Here is a 16662-nt window from a genome sequence, read left to right as displayed (position 1 = left end):
AGCAAATTTTTTATTTGCATTTTATTTTGAAAAAATGATGCACTTAGTATTAAAAAATTGAAAACAACACGTTTAATAATTCAACGCGTCCGAAGCGGTTTTCTGGATTTACCTTCATCAGAATCTTATAATCTGTGTTCTCGCACTTACTAGCAGTTCCTGCATACAACTGGATTCTAGTGGCAAATAAACATTTATTAAGGTATAAAAATTGAAATATACAAAAAGCACATATACATTCACCATGGAGTTATTTATTTTATTTTAATTTAATTTACATTCATTTAATGTACAAAGTATGCTTACAATTTATGTTTTATTAGAGAATTCGGATGAAAACTTCAAAAGCATATGCTAGTGTGTCGAATTCATTTTCTTGCTGTCAAAAAATAATTTATGTCGAATCTATCTGTTGAAATGAAAAGATGCGATTAAAATATTCATCGGCGAATATTGCAGTGATCGGAACGCGAAATTAGACAATAAAGCTATATTATTTTCATTCTTCTTTAAGAATGCTTGTAATAAAACCTGTCTCTTGTAAAGAAGAAGTCCACGTAAAAAGGAACAGAGTTAATCCCACAAGAATGCCAACTGTGTTTAAGGGAAAACATTCAAGAAATGACAAACTTGCTAGGTCATTTACTATGCAGTTCGAAACTCCGATTAAAGATTGATATATGGGTTTGATTAAAATTGTTTTTTGAATTAAGAAATAATTGATGCAAGCTATACTTTATTGTAGTTTTAACATAGGTAGGCATTATATTCGTGAATATTTTTGCCCGAGCGATAGTAAGGGCTAAAATAACACGAATAAAAGGACAATTAAGGTAATTTCTATGTTCGATGTGTATAAGGGTAAAGCGATTGTGAAGGCTCTTCCATGAAGCTCCCTTTTTGTTTGTAAAGAAGCAAACAGCTGGCAGAGGAGAGGAGAGTTGGAACAGCCAGCATGAACTATTGTCGTATCTAGGTCAAATAATATGTCAATTTCGGATTGCAACACATTACAGTCATAATAAAAGAATTAGTAACAACAGGTGCAGAGTTGGGAAGTGTTTTAAGTTAATGAAATATATTAAATGCATGCCAATTTGATAAAAATTCATTAGTCTGCAGTAGCAAATACACGCATGTGCAAAACAAAATTATTGGATATAGAGCATGGGTTTATTCATAAAGCGAAACAAGCTCGTCATATAAGAATGTATCATAATACACAGCATCGTTTTTGAAGCATTTTTTGTTAATATATAATCGGTACAACAGCTTTGACTTTATTCCAATCACATTTTAATGGAGTCTTTTTAATATGTTAGACATGATGAATATGATTTTAGCTTTCCTCTATATTTTTCATATTTAGTATTCGGACTTACAAAACTAATCTGCACAGAAAACTTGTAGTTGATCATAGAAGATTCATGTATGATAAACTAAGACAATAAGACTACGTTCAGCATTCATAAGTAATAACTTTCAACGGAAACGCTCAGAACTTACCGTTTGCAATTTAGAACCAATAAATTATTATACATCAGACCAGATAACAATTTAACAAAATTAAAAAGTTTCTTAAAAATCCATGAAAGTCTTCAATATTTTTTTAGAGAGAAAAGAGAGTCCTTTAATGTGTCTAACTAAATGAATTGCAAGACGTTTTGATATTATGCTTTATCGTAAAAGACTGATCACAGAATCTAGACAAAAAGTCATGTATCAAAATATATGTTTCTACATAAAATAAAACTGAATGATTTAATAATTAATAAAAAAATATTTTTTATGAAGTTTGTAATATATTGCTTCAAAATCAATATAGCATTTAAAAAAATTAATTGGTAATGCACCCATTCATTTTCGTTTACTTTAAACACCAGTTAACATGTTTCATATTTCAAGACGCAACCCTTTGATTAAATTTATGATATTAGAATCAACTTGAAGAATTAAAGCATTTATTCGTATTATTACATTAGATCAAGTTTAATTTCAAGTGGTTTTAATTTGATCAGCATTTGTTTACTTCAAGGTTGTTTTAAATTCCCTTGGAAATTTAATAAGGTTTCGTATATTACTTTATTAGATTTCGTAATGAAATAATAGAATAAAGACAAAATAATTGAAAATCTTACATAAAAGTCTAAGTGATTGGGTTAATGTATAACATGGTACGGAGATACACATGGAACAATACAGTAGTACTGAGCAGTTAAATCTAGGCTTTAGAAGTGACATTCTGTCGGCGCCGTGCACCAACTACATGTAATACACTTAGTCTAGGTTGCTCATTTGTATTGTTTGAGTTATTCAACTCGATCTGTTCCTCTCACACACCCACCTAACCTCCTAAATCACAATTTAGTCTTGCCACTTATTTACCTAAGCAAATAGATGTTGGGTCGTTTTACGTCCTGTAGCCATTAGACGCTTACAGTGATTTGTACACTCAGTAATTGACGTGATTGTGCGAGATGACAGCTCGTACGTCCTACCCTGAAATCAAATCTCACAACTACCTGTCATTAAGAAATTGTAGAAATTTCATTTCAAAAGAAATAACCATAATTGATTAAATTTGATGGCCAAATTAACTCTTTCATTCGACCTCTGATGGCAATTGATTGGCTGGCAATCGCTTACCAGGAGGTCACCGATGTTAAAGTCCGCCTCCCTTGTTAACACCATTAAATTACGACCATTGAGGATGACAATAGATTAACTGATATAATACCCGAAAGGCTGCTCTTATTAGGAGTTAATTCTACATGATCGGATTAAGTTAAAAGACGTCTCCCGAGACCCGAGAATCAACAAACGGAACATTGATGGAAATCATCATCAGAGATTAGCCGTAATGTCACGCTCGTTCTAAACAGCACTCATGGGGCTTAATTAATATAACAGACAAAACTGTCATCAAAAGTATATAATATTTATTGATTTGTTATTTCTGTTTAAAGAACATTGTTCGTGAGTCTTTTGAAAAACTCTTTAGAACAATGCATCAGATGGTAGCAACAAACGGCGGTTTCCACAGTATTAACGCTTTGTTAGGAATAAGAGAAGATAACTTCTTAGGACAAAACTGTGCGGAAAATAATTCACATCATCTCCAGTTCCAAAGACATCAGGAAAAACTTCATCAGCAAAAGATACAGATGAAAAGAGATGCTTTTAAGAACTTGAAATTTCAAGGTAATTACTAATGAGTAAAACGCTGTTATTATGGTATCTAACAAATTTTTTAAAAGTATTATAAAATCAGTTTTATATCAGGGATATAAATGAACATGTTGTTTTAAATATCTCCAAATAATGTAAATATTTTTCAGTATTTTAAAAATCGAAAATTAATCATTAAGATAATAGTAACATGATATTCCAGAATAAGAATATGGCGAATATGATAAACTACCCTTTTGTAATGACACTATACAAATTTCATATTAACAAATACATTATAATATATAATTATATTACACATTTTTTTTTTAAAATTTTAACACATTTTAGTATAATTTGAAACAGTTATTATACGAGTTACTGTTAATGATAAACCAAGTGATTTAAGGCACACTTTTAATGCAAAACATGTACAAGGCCGGTGCATTAGTTGCTAAAATTTCAGTTAACTAGATTCAAATGGATAAATGCCACATTGGAAATCATCCCACATTGTATTGTATTATACTGATGAATATCAATATAGATTTCAAAATTAAGTTTTAAGAGAAATACTAATAAGTAGTTTGTTGAAACTGGTATAAGAAGTTTTTCACACTGGATACAACATTTTCAAGTAGAGTTCCAGGGGAGTTCCAAGTTAAATTTTCTGAGTATTTAATTTAATAAGCCAATTTGGTGTGACGTTTCATTTGTAGAATTTTATAAATCAAAAGATATTCACCAAGTTTAAAATTAAAATGTGTTTTTTGGAAAATGTATGATCATGATGGAATAACATTAACAATATCATGTAGTTTCTGAACAAGATGTGCTGTTCAATTATAAATGTCTCTTCAGTGATGCTCGAGGCTAAAATATTTGAAAATCAAAAAAATTATTAGAAATGAAAAGCGTATAAACTGGAAAGGACAACAATTCAGTATAGCCGGGGAAACTGTATAGTTTTCTTCCTATTTATCGTAAAAGATACCACCATCCGCTTGGTATATTGTGCTGAGATACTGTCTTCATCATAACTATTGACTTGATATTTTAGTTAATAAACCATTTAAGTGAATAAAAAAGTTTTAAATCCCTTAAAAATAACTTATTATACTGAAATAAAGACAGAAACAAAAGAAAGAAAAAAGAATACAACCTTGATAGATTATCCACAGAAATTTAGGATCATTTTTGAAAAAAAATTGTGAAAAAATAGAAACAAAGTTTTATGAAAACACAAATTGCAACACTGAAATGTTAATATAAAAAAAAATGTGAAATGATTGCTATAATGAGACAACTCTTCACAAGAGACAAAATGAATCAGAAGTCACCATACAACCTTCAACAATTAGCAAAGCCCATACCGTATAGTCAGCTATATAAGCCGCCGGGAAGACAAATGTAAAACAATTAGCAACGAGAAAACAAACGACCTAATTAATATACAAAAAATGAACGAACAAACAAATATGTAACACAGCAATAAACGACAACACTGAATTACATGCTTTTGACATTGAACAGACACATAGGTACAGATTGTGGCGGTGTTAAACTGGTTACCGGGATCCCATCCCTTTAACACGAGACAATGGTGTAACATACAACATAACAACGAACTATAAAAATCAATTGCAATTTTGAAAATCATCTTTATGGTCATTAGAATTGGTATCAAGTTGAAGATGTTGAATTAAAATCCATGTAAAATGATAAAGAATTAATCTTGATCTTCTTATTTAATGTATAGAAGAGATTTTGATGCTGTCAAATCATATTTGGCTTTTTTAAACATTTTGTCTCGAGCGAAGCAGATTAAGGTTACCACTGTAACAGTATTTTGTGCTAGAAAATTAAATAATGGATATTTTTGCGAAATATTATTGAATTACTGAGTTTTCAAGATTTATTTTGACACTGATCAGAAAATAATGCATAAAAAGTTTCATTTAAAAATAAAAGATTATAAACTTGAGATATCATCTGGTGACTTCTTTAAATATTTTTAATCTAGAAACATGCAATTACCATGCAATAAAAGAGCATTTGGGCATGGAATGTCGCCCCATGTTGGCAACAAAAATGTTAATAATGATTTAAATATGTTTAAGCTTTGAAAAAACCCAACTTTTCTTTAGATTTGGATAATCACAATGAAAAATATTAAACACATGCCAGGGAATTAGAAAAAAATGCTTCATGCATAATACACATTTTATGGTTCCATTTGTCCCCAATGATTGATCAGAGCTTCGGTATTGGAAAACATTCATTTTTAAATTCCCTTAAACATTTAATTAAAATAAATTTGATTTTATGATTCCTTTTTTCATATAGTTCCTAACCTTTGTACGTATTGTCAGGAACATATAGCATTTGCTAGTTTTCTGAGATTTTTTATTTGTATATTTCGTTTAGTGTGGTGTCCATTTTGCTATTAAAACTGAAATACATTATTGTTACGGGACCAAGTGTAGCGCCATCGGGTCCGGGTACGAAATTTTCTCTTTGCGTTGCGATGAAGACCTATTGGTGGCCTTAGTCTGTGTTCTGATATTTGGTAAGGTTTTGGTTTCTATCTAATTTGTTCTTTATTCGTAATTGAGATTATTGTTAAGGAGTCAGCTGAAGCTGCCATCGTGCCCGGGTACGTGATTTTTTCGCTGCATTGGGTGGTGGCCTTAGTTTGTTTTCTGCTCTTTGGTAAGGTTGTGGTCTCTTTGACACATTACTGGTTACTGTTCTCTAATCTTAATCATTATTATTGTTATTGGCCAGCTGGAGCCGCCGCCGGTTCCGGATACGATATTTTTTTGCTGCGTTGAAGACCCATTGCATGGTTACCTTAATCTGTGTTCTGTTCTTTGGTTGGGTTGTGTCTTTGACATATTTTTCGTTTCTATTTTCTTTTCTAAATCGATTTAAAAATAGTATTTAAAGCAATTAAAAACAGCCTGATATTTACGTCAGCTTTTGAACGTACGCTTTTTCGAGAGACAGCAAATAATGACTTCTACTGGATTGCAGGTTACTGACATGAGACAGGCGCATAAACAAAGTTAACAAATGTTTGAGAGACTACAAAATACGCAAACAGATATTGTTAATTCAGCTAGAAATGGCTTGAATCGTCAGATTGAGACTAACCAAAATAAAACATTTAAAAGGACATAGACAAGGTACTATCCTGTCAGTTCCCGCTTTTCCAGAAAGCTAATTCTAAGTTCAATTTAAAAAAGCAAAAAGACATATGTTGTCCAAAACCATATTCTTTTAAGTCTGTAAACTGCATGTTATAAATATTTCTCTAGATGTGTCTTCTGATAAATTGTGGCATTGTATCCTCTAAAAGCGTATTGTACAATAGAGTCTCTGATTAAAGACTGTGTATATTATATTCACATGTTAATTACTGGATAACTGTCTTAATTATCAATTATGATCAACATCAATACCGTATATAAAGTAAACTATATAAGCCCCAGACATGGCCCAGACATGGGGGAAATGCTAATTTCTAATCAACATATTAACAATACCGTACAGATACTTTAAATTACAAAAATACAAGCAAATAGAATAGAATTTTACTGGATACATGAAAATATATGGTCATAATATATCGACTATTCATATTGAAGCCAAGGCAGTTGAATTTGGATATATAACAGTTAAAATATGTTTTATATAATTATAAAAATTAAGAAGATGTGGTATGGTTGCCAATGAGACAACTCCGCTGAAAACCAATTGACATGAATGTAAACAACTGTAGATCACAGTACAGCCTTCAGCAATTAGCAATCCCATGCATACAATAAGGTAAAGCCATGAGGTAAATACTTATTTCTCAACAATATATTAACAATACCGTACATTTACTTCAAATTAGAGAATGGAAACGGGAAAGTGTGTGGAAGAGACAACAACCTGGCCTAAGAGCATATTAATACAGCCACATGCATTCATTGGGTTTTCTAACTGTTGAAAAGGTTAGCGTAGCTCAGTTTTTGGTTTTCTGTGTAGTGTTTTGTGGTCTTGTTTGTCTTTTCGTCATCTTTCTTTTTTGTCATGGCGTTGCTAATTTTTCTCTCTCTCAATATTTTGAATTCTCCATAGTATCTTCTGCCTCCTTTTAATTATTTTTTAATATACATGTATACCCAAATCCTGCTTTGCCATATACACAGGTTCAGATTTATAATATACTACTAAGTATGTCAGTAATCTATTTGTTTCGAGGATAGAAAAGGATAAAGATAGCCTACTAAATTCATATATGAATACTTTATCTCGTAAAATAAGGAGAATGGGAAAACTATGTAAGAATTTAAATTTAAATCAAGTGTAATTCTAAAAAAAAAAATACAATAATAAATTCAAAATTTATTTTAGAAATAATTTGGATTAATAATTTAAATTATATGTGCTTAAAAAGATACAACACTTCATACATTCAATTTATAATTTGTAATCAAACAATATTTGTGTTATGCTCCGACGATGAATGCTCTTTTATAATGAACCAAATATTTTTTTCGATCTCTCATAATATTTATTTTTTATAATTTGAGTAAACAGTTTGAGTCATTCTAAACGCCTCTTTTGCTAAATCAGTTTTTAACAAGTGTTTACTGTTTGACAAATACCATGAAAGGCACGCGACATAGCGGAGGCTTTTATCATTGTTATAGAACTGTTACAGGCGTCTGTTGGGTGTTCACTAACAGTATTCCCACTATTTAAACTTCTTCTGAGAGCTGTTTTAGAATTATCATAAATAAAAAGCTTAATATATGTCTCGTCATTCATTTGAATTCAATGCATTTTTAAAACTGAAATATTTGGGCAAAAATCATGCAAATTTTGTAAATATCTTTTTCAGTTTATTTCTATTGCATTTTCCATAATCCATTATCATAATCTTACTGCATTAGATATATAAGGTAAATGCTTCCTAACCTGTGAGGGCGAACAGAAAAGTTTTTAAACCAAATACTGAAACTCAAACGACGATACACACACGAAAGAAAGAAATAACAACATCTACAGACACTACTGAAGTGTAAACAGATAAACAAGAATGTATACGCCCCAACATTAAGTTTAAAGATAGATAATCTGGTGTACGGACAAACAATGAAATGTAGACGGATGATAGGATACACAGTTGCTTTTCAGTTGAATATTATTTTTAGATATAAATAAATAAATATTCACTCGTACTCGTAGTGTCTACAAATAAAAAAATTGTAAAAAATTTGAATATCAAAAGTTTTCTTTTATATAGCCTTTAACTGTTATCAAACAAGACATTAGTCACTTTTCTGTTTTTGATACAATTTGAAAAACTTTACGTTTATAAAGTTTGAATCAATGGATATCTTTAACAAAAAAGAATTAATCAATACATGAGAGACAATATCAGCTTTACTTCCATTATAATTTTGATTTCAAATAAAAAGATTCGTCCTCCAAATTTTTCGGAAAACAGCCTATCTAAATTTTATTCTCGAGCTCTGAATTTTTAAAAATAATTCTTGATATTATGTAAACTCACACATTTTAAAGCTTTGAAACTGTAAGATTTAATACAGATTAAAAAATGGCCTTGATGTGATAAAAATTCATAGTAAAATATCCTTTACTCTTTACCAATACTATAACTTCTAATAAAAAAAAAATTGTCCGATTCTGCACCATATTTGACATTGAAATTATGTTTAACATATATGACATTGAAATTGTGTTTACATCTCATGTGAGAATTGGGGAGTTACTCAAAATGATTCTATACTCTGGGTAAAAATGCCAGTTCAGGAATCCGAGAACTTTATCTAAAATGGAATAAATTTGTTTTACGCATATAGGGCTTTTTATTGAAAAAAAGGTGTACGGATAAACTAGTAAATGTTATGTTAATTTAAGAAAAGATGAATCTCAATTTTACACTGCTATGAAGAAATACAACAAACAATTTGTAAAAAATAAACACAGCATTTTGCCATGAGCAATACAGTACGGGTGGCGACAACTGTGAAAACCTCAATTAAAGTCCTTAAACTGATGTAATAATTTCACATGACTAAAAGTATGGGTTCAAATTTCTCCGATTTTCATCTTTGTTTGATTAAAACATAACATAATGAATTAAAGGCTTCTTATTTTAATAAGGGTTGACAAAAATGGAAAATAGAGCATTGCACGGGTTCAACCTTATATGATCTTACATTAGAGAGAAATGGAAATATAACACTTTTTTTTACAAAGTCTCAATCACTAATAAAAGGAGAAAAATGATAAAAATGCACTTAATTTAAATGCTAATTAAAAATCAAATTTGGGCATTGAAATTTTAATCTAATTTAACAATACCATAACATAACAGAGCAAACAAGAAAATGCATCCGTGAAATCATGTTTTATTAGTAAGATGAAAGTTTGGAAATTTATAAAATTATTGTCAATGCCATTAACATAACTTCTTATAAATATAAATTCAAACTTTATAGCTACTTCCTCTATTGATGGGATGCGATCAGTTTCTTGCAGTGACGCCTACATCAACACCAATTAATGTTTTGCTCTATTTGTTCATGTATCACGAGAGAACTTTTGCGCTCCAAACATGATTGACACGTTCGATTAAACACCTGTACTGAGTATGTCGTACATTTGATCTTGACTCTAGTAATCCATAATTTCGCCCGAGCAGCCATCATACAGTAAAAGAACGACAAATGGTGTACAATCATTTCATGCACAATTTAATACTAGTAATTAATTTAAATATCACTGAACAGCAATCCGTTAACTTCATCAGCATTTGTTTTTATGAGCGTGCATCTCAATCATAAATTAAAAATTGTAATAAATACTTGAGATTTGTTGTCCTCATGGCTAGTGACTTTTGTAACCTCTCTCCTTTTTAGCTCACCTGGCCCAAAGGGCCAAGTGAGCTTTTCTCATCACTTTGTGTCCGGCGTCCGTCGTCCGGCGTCCGTCGTCGTTTTGTCATGAATCCGTTTGTGTCCTTTGTTTAATATGCACATAGACCAAGGTGAGCGACACAGGCTCTTTAGAGCCTCTAGTTTTGTTTATATTATAAATAGTTAATGTTGTTTTCATTGTACTGGTGTCATGTTTTGGCTTGATGAGAATAAAGATATATAAGATTGAAACAAATACCAGTATCAACGAGTATGGAAAAGTTTGTGGAAAGTTTACGGGAATCATATGTTATCATTATTTGAGCTACAAGAATCAAACCGAAACTGACTTCTGCATTATGAGTGCATGGTTTAGAACTTTATTACTTACTGTAAATAAAAAAATAAACATGCGATGGGTTTAATATTGATTGACTATTAAATATTTGTAAACGCCAACACGTTAAACCTGTCGGTCCTAAACTTTTACAGTTTTTTTTTACTGCCGGTGGAGAAAGATGACCAAAAGTTACCATATTTTTAGTCCTCAAGAAACCCTTGGTATCCCATCTGAAAACAAGTTTTTTCACAGTATACATGTTCATAATGCACGGTAAAAAGTGGACTATAGACATTGCTTGTAAAAAGATAAATTATGGGATACTTTCCATAGATTTAGATAAGATTTTTTATGGTAATATCTACATAAAGCGGTTACCGTGAACTCATAGAAATGTTTATAAACTTCCTCGTCTTAAAAAAAAATCGGTGGAAATTTAAAATCATTGTATATGTATGCCGCCTTGGTAGTTCTTTTTTAGCAATTTCAAATTATAAATATAAAAAAAAGAAGATGAGTTATGATTGCTAATGATACAACTCCCACAAGAGCCCAAATGGCACAGACATTACCAACTAAGTTCATCGTAAGTCCTTCAACATGAGCAATTCCCATACCACATAGTCAGCTATAACTTGCCCCGAAATGACATATGTTTAAACAATTTAAACTAGAAAACTAACGGCTTAATTTATGTACAAAAAAATGAACGAAAACAATTATATAGATTTATTTTTACTTTTTTTCCCCTATAGAAAAGATAAGTAAACTGAGGAAAGAGCAGGACAGATCTGATGATGATAAAAGCGATGATTCATCTGATCCGAGGAAAAAGTCAAGACGAAATAGGACAACATTCACTACATACCAACTACATGAATTAGAAAGAGCTTTCGAAAAATCCCATTATCCAGATGTATACAGTCGCGAAGAGCTGGCTTTAAAAATTAATCTTCCGGAAGTTCGTGTTCAGGTAAATACTTTCATATTTCCACAGTTACTACATTATCTCAGTTGATTGCTCTGAGGTTCATTGTGTCAAAGTAATATCTATTTTAGTTGATTTAGGAATAAATACTATTTTATATTGTGTAAATTTGCAAATTTAATAAGAAGGTCTAATAACAACAGTAAAATTCAGATAAAACATCTAGGGGTCTACAAATAAACACCATTTATGGACAGAAGAGAATACAAAGAGTCAGTATAGAGACAGAGGCTAGGATTTTTATTTTAGGAAGTACTGTAACAGTATGTTTTTAATGGTCAACAGTCAGAAGAATTTGTTGACGAAAATAAAATTAGACAAAAACAGTAATGTAACCAGGATGTCTTGATCCAATAATTGTTTCCATCTGTCCTCTTATAAAACATTTTCGTCATAAGGGAAGTTCTAATACATAAAAGGTAACATGACGAATACTAATTTTAGAGTCAAGCTTTGATTCCGTAAACTGTAATGTTTGTTTTAATTTGTCAGATTTTTGTGACACAAGAAAGCACAATTACAGTAGGCATTAAACAATTACTCGCTGACACAAATTTAGAATGATCCCTGCGGCGTACCATTGGTCCGTCCAAATCACAACTCCATTATCCAATTTGGGTATTGTCAATGATTTTTAACGTGTGTAACATTGAGTCTAACAACAGAATTTAATATCATTAGTGGTTATTTGAGATCGAATAATGAGGTTTTATTAAAAGAAATGAGGATATTAGATAAATTATAGGGCTCTCTAATGCAGGACCCAAGTGTGTGTAGGATCTAATTGACTTAGCATGAACCTCTTTAGATGGGTAAACATCATATTAGACGAACTTAGACAGCTGTCAACACTGTGTCTCTATGTCTTTCTGTAGCAGGAAGATGCACTATTTTACTCCGAGGAACTTGGCTGAAGGACTCCAATTATTCCTCATATCAAGCGTTTGATTACTGAATTAGAAACACGAGCTATTAATCGCTTTCAAGGGTTTATCAAAAGACAAATTTTAAAATTGATCTTCTATTCAGTAAAGAATATTAAAAAGATACCCCGCCGTTGATCACGCCTTAAACTATTATGCGAGAAATCAAATAATGTTAGATTTATTTGAAGGCTATGTATTGACAATAACAGAAATCTGTATTCATAATGGCGTCAAACCATCTGACGTCCATTGATTCTGTCATTAGATCAGACAAGAAAAAAATGATTATGAATTATAATATATTCATTGCTTTATTCAATTTTTGTCTTCGAAGTCCAATACTATCATAATAAAGAACTTCAAAGACTGCCGAAAAAATATTATTTTGACAAGGAAAGGACCTTATTCCAGTAACGGCTTTAACATCTTATAGCTCATTTAAATCCATACGATTTGAAGTGATTTTTTTATATCATCTTTCATAAAAATTAAAAGCAGCAATTTAAAATTTGAAGATTTTTTATCACGTAGGTTGGAATCATGTTTACGACTCTTTCATTGGCTTTTATCTATGAATGCAACGTTACTAATGAAAAAATAAATAAAATAAAAATCTAGACAAAACTTTTATTAGAGGAAATAAAGAAGAAAATGGAAAAAAAAACACCATATTTTTTTGGAAAAATCACTTAAAATAGACATAAACTTGGATAGAAATGAAATAGAGTCAATGTAAACAGGGTAGAATTGAATACATCTAATAAATATTTTCTGATAAACTTTGAAACAACTATAAACGCGGACACCTTTGCGGTAATATCATGATACTCACACATCTTGGGGAGTACAAATAAAGAAACAATATTGTAATTAGTCGAGCGCGGACACTGGTGCCGAAATTATCAGTTATATCATCGATAAAACATAAACACTGTCATACAACAATAACACACTTTAAACAATCACATTGCACAATCTTTGTAAGGTATTTATAAATTAGTAGTTTATTTAATTAATGTTGATGGACGGCTGTTTAACGCAAAGGTAAATGTAGTCAGAACCAGAACAGGTTGAGATATTAATATAAATATATGAAAGAAGATGTGGTATGATTGCCAATTAGACAAATCTTCACAAGAGACCAACATGACACAGAAATTAACAACTATAGATCACCGTACGATCTTCAACAATGAGCAAATCCTATAGTACATAAGTCAGCTATAAAAGTCCCGGAAATGACAATTAATGTAAAACAATTCAAACTAATGGCCTCATTTATACAGACTGCTTAGGACAAGACTAATACTCTGAGTCGAATTTTCAACGTTTCAGTTTTACAAGGTTACAGTCTACTAAAAAGATAACCTACTATACCGAATGTAGGCCAACTAGTCTTTTGTTCTTTATGCATTCCGCGGAGAAGCAACAACTATACCAATGTATAGCAGATAATCTGTTCATATGCTATTTAATTAGGCAATAAGCGGTTGTACTGCAAGGATGTATCCGTATGATGCTATTGAAGCATGATGAAATATATCATTGATACATATATATGACAACATATTCCGTCTTTTTGTTACAGTAAATACTCTTGTTAATGAGTTACTACTTGATATTGCTACACGCATTACATAGAAAGTCTTTGCAGGCTTAGACACAGGATATATAAAATTTCATATTGTAAAATTTTGATAGGTTACAACTTCGGTGTTACAGCAAGTCTAGAGTGTCACAATTTGGTTTTCTCAGTTTAAATCTCTTATACACTAAACTGACACAAGTTAAATCTGTCATTCACTGTGTCATCACCTAGTTGTAAACTCAGTATTAAGGACAAATTGTCATACCTTTACAGAACATCAATGTATATACTATACATTGTGTGTAACAATATATCTTTTAAAAGTCACCGTTAATTCATGACGATAAAATAAAGTATTATGATAAATTGAGAAACTATTTTCTCCAACTGTGTCATATTCATTGACATAATAATGGCTTCTTGTTGGAATATGTAGGTGGCGTTAAATACAAGGTAATTAGTGCTATTATATACTGAAGGTGTCGTCATTGTTGGAACATGAGTAGTTCAGGAAATACTTCACACATAGATATTACTTGCAATTAAAATTTACATGTTTTTGTTTTGCAAGCACACTATATGTATGCAAAGTACTTGACAATTGAAATCTTTATTCAAATTTTAATTTTTACAAAATTTTGTTTCGAGTGATGGGTGCACGAAGATTCCTATTAAGTAATTGAAAGCGAAATTAGGCCCCTACAATGGTCAAAACAATAAAGACCAAACTTGACAAGAGAACAAACAAATTAACAACTAACTGAAATCAATAACTAAATTAAATGCTTATTTTTATAGGTATGGTTCCAGAACAGGAGAGCAAAATGGAGAAGACAAGAAAAATTAGAAAGCTCAAGTCTAAAAATAAACGATAATTTCCCGTTAAGTTCATTATCAAGCAAAACCTCATGCAGTTTTGGTTCTTCACTGCCACTTGATCCTTGGATGACTGCGCCTATATTGAATTCCGGAAATCCATCAATGACATCCTTAGCCACGCCCACATCTATTACAGGTGGTATTTCTTCATATGCTCCTTTCATTGCATCGTCAATTTTCAACACAACAAATTCAAATTTACATAGTTATCAAAATGGACTGAATGGTATTGCCAAAGTGAGTGACATGGACCCTAGAAACTCAAGCATCGTATCTCTGAGAATGAAAGCCAAAGAACATGCTGACAATTTTGACCGGAAATATTGAAATCTTAATACCGCAGATATTGGATATAGATTATGTTACACTTTTAAGTGCTTATTAACTTTTAAATTATTTTAGTTCATATAATATGGCAAAGATTTTGTTGTTTTTGAGGGGGAAACTTGTGTTTTATTATAGTATTAAACGCCTGTTTAAAGGAATTTATTGGTGTATAAACTTAACGAATTCACCGTCACAAACAAACATGTTTGTGAATGACTTAGTCCAGTCTATATGATACTGTGTATAGCAAATTTTGCAGAACTTAATTCCATTGGCATTGAATTTTACTATCAATGATTAACAGTACCTTTGTTCAACACTTTGTTTCTCTAAATACCATGTATGTGTGTCGTTGTGTTGCAGTCTCATTGACCTATACATCTCAGAGACGAACCAGAGCAGGTATAATTTTGTCAAAGTAATCAGGTTATTTTTGGCTACAAACCGTCAAAACACCACCTCAGGTAGTGAGTTGGAATCTTCAGTAGCTTCCTACAAAACAACTGTACATTCAAAATGACTACATTTATGTTGTGACAATACTATGAAGTGAAATGTGGTGTTCCTGTAAATATTCTAATGTTTAAATATTATTATGATAATTAGAAAAATTAAAATGTTAATTTGGGATCACAGTTTTCTTTTATATTGTTAATTTCTCAACAATAACACAAAAAAAAAACGACCCCATAACAGAGTAGAAAGCATTGAAAAATTCCATACATCTCAACAGTTTTATCAAAGTTATGTTTATCATATAAGTATTTGAAATACTTTCCTAAACTAAATTGCAACGTATATGATACACACAATAAATATTGCATAATGCATATACAAATACAAACGAAACACAAATACACACTTTATACGAAAGCAATGCAGAGCTAGCCTGGGGTCCTGGCTAATCTTGTCAGTATACCTTACGACGCGCAGCTAGATTGGGCCGGATCCCAGGCTAATGCAGAGCCAAATATCATAAGTATCAGTAAACAGATTAAATCAAATGGTTTCAAATATATGAATTTTTAGGTCTCTAATATACACTTATACATGCACATTTTCTTATTAAAATTTTGAATTATAATAATCTTTGAACAAATATTGTTTTATGACCAAAAAGAAATACTAGCTCTTTGCAAGTTTATAATAACTCACGAAACAAAGATGGATAATGAAATTACACGCTTACAAGGTTAAACATTCACAATTTATGTTTCTTACATAAAAAATAAGGAGATGTGGATAAATTGACATGAGACAACTATCCATCAAAGTTGATATGAACTGGATGTAAGTTATTATAAACAACCATACGGCTTTCAACAATGACAAAAATCTATACCATATGGTCAGATATAAAAAGCCCCGACATGAAAGATATAAAACAATTTAATTGAGAAGACAGACGGCCTAAATTATATCAAAGTAATTTACGAAAAACAAATAGGACAGACATAAAACACAATCGGCAATCCTCGGGTGACTCCGCTTTTCTTCTTCTATCCTAT

At 31.0% G+C, this 16662-nt stretch overlaps 1 protein-coding gene across 1 annotated transcript; it reads left to right on the top strand.

The window, feature by feature from the left end:
- The first annotated feature begins 2723 nt into the window (after window positions 1–2723).
- LOC134714937 (retinal homeobox protein Rx-B-like) lies at window positions 2724–15747 on the top strand. The gene is made up of 3 exons (XM_063576660.1): window positions 2724–3201; window positions 11202–11419; window positions 14747–15747. Exons 1-3 carry the CDS (start codon window positions 3006–3008, stop codon window positions 15152–15154), a joined length of 822 nt encoding a protein of 273 aa, XP_063432730.1. The 5' UTR covers window positions 2724–3005; the 3' UTR covers window positions 15155–15747.
- Window positions 15748–16662: the final 915 nt, after the last annotated feature.

This window comes from Mytilus trossulus, chromosome 4 (genome assembly GCF_036588685.1).
Source record: "Mytilus trossulus isolate FHL-02 chromosome 4, PNRI_Mtr1.1.1.hap1, whole genome shotgun sequence".
NCBI classification, from domain to species: domain Eukaryota; kingdom Metazoa; phylum Mollusca; class Bivalvia; order Mytilida; family Mytilidae; genus Mytilus; species Mytilus trossulus.
Note: the sequence above shows the minus strand (reverse complement) of the source record. Positions and strands in the feature narration are given on the sequence as shown.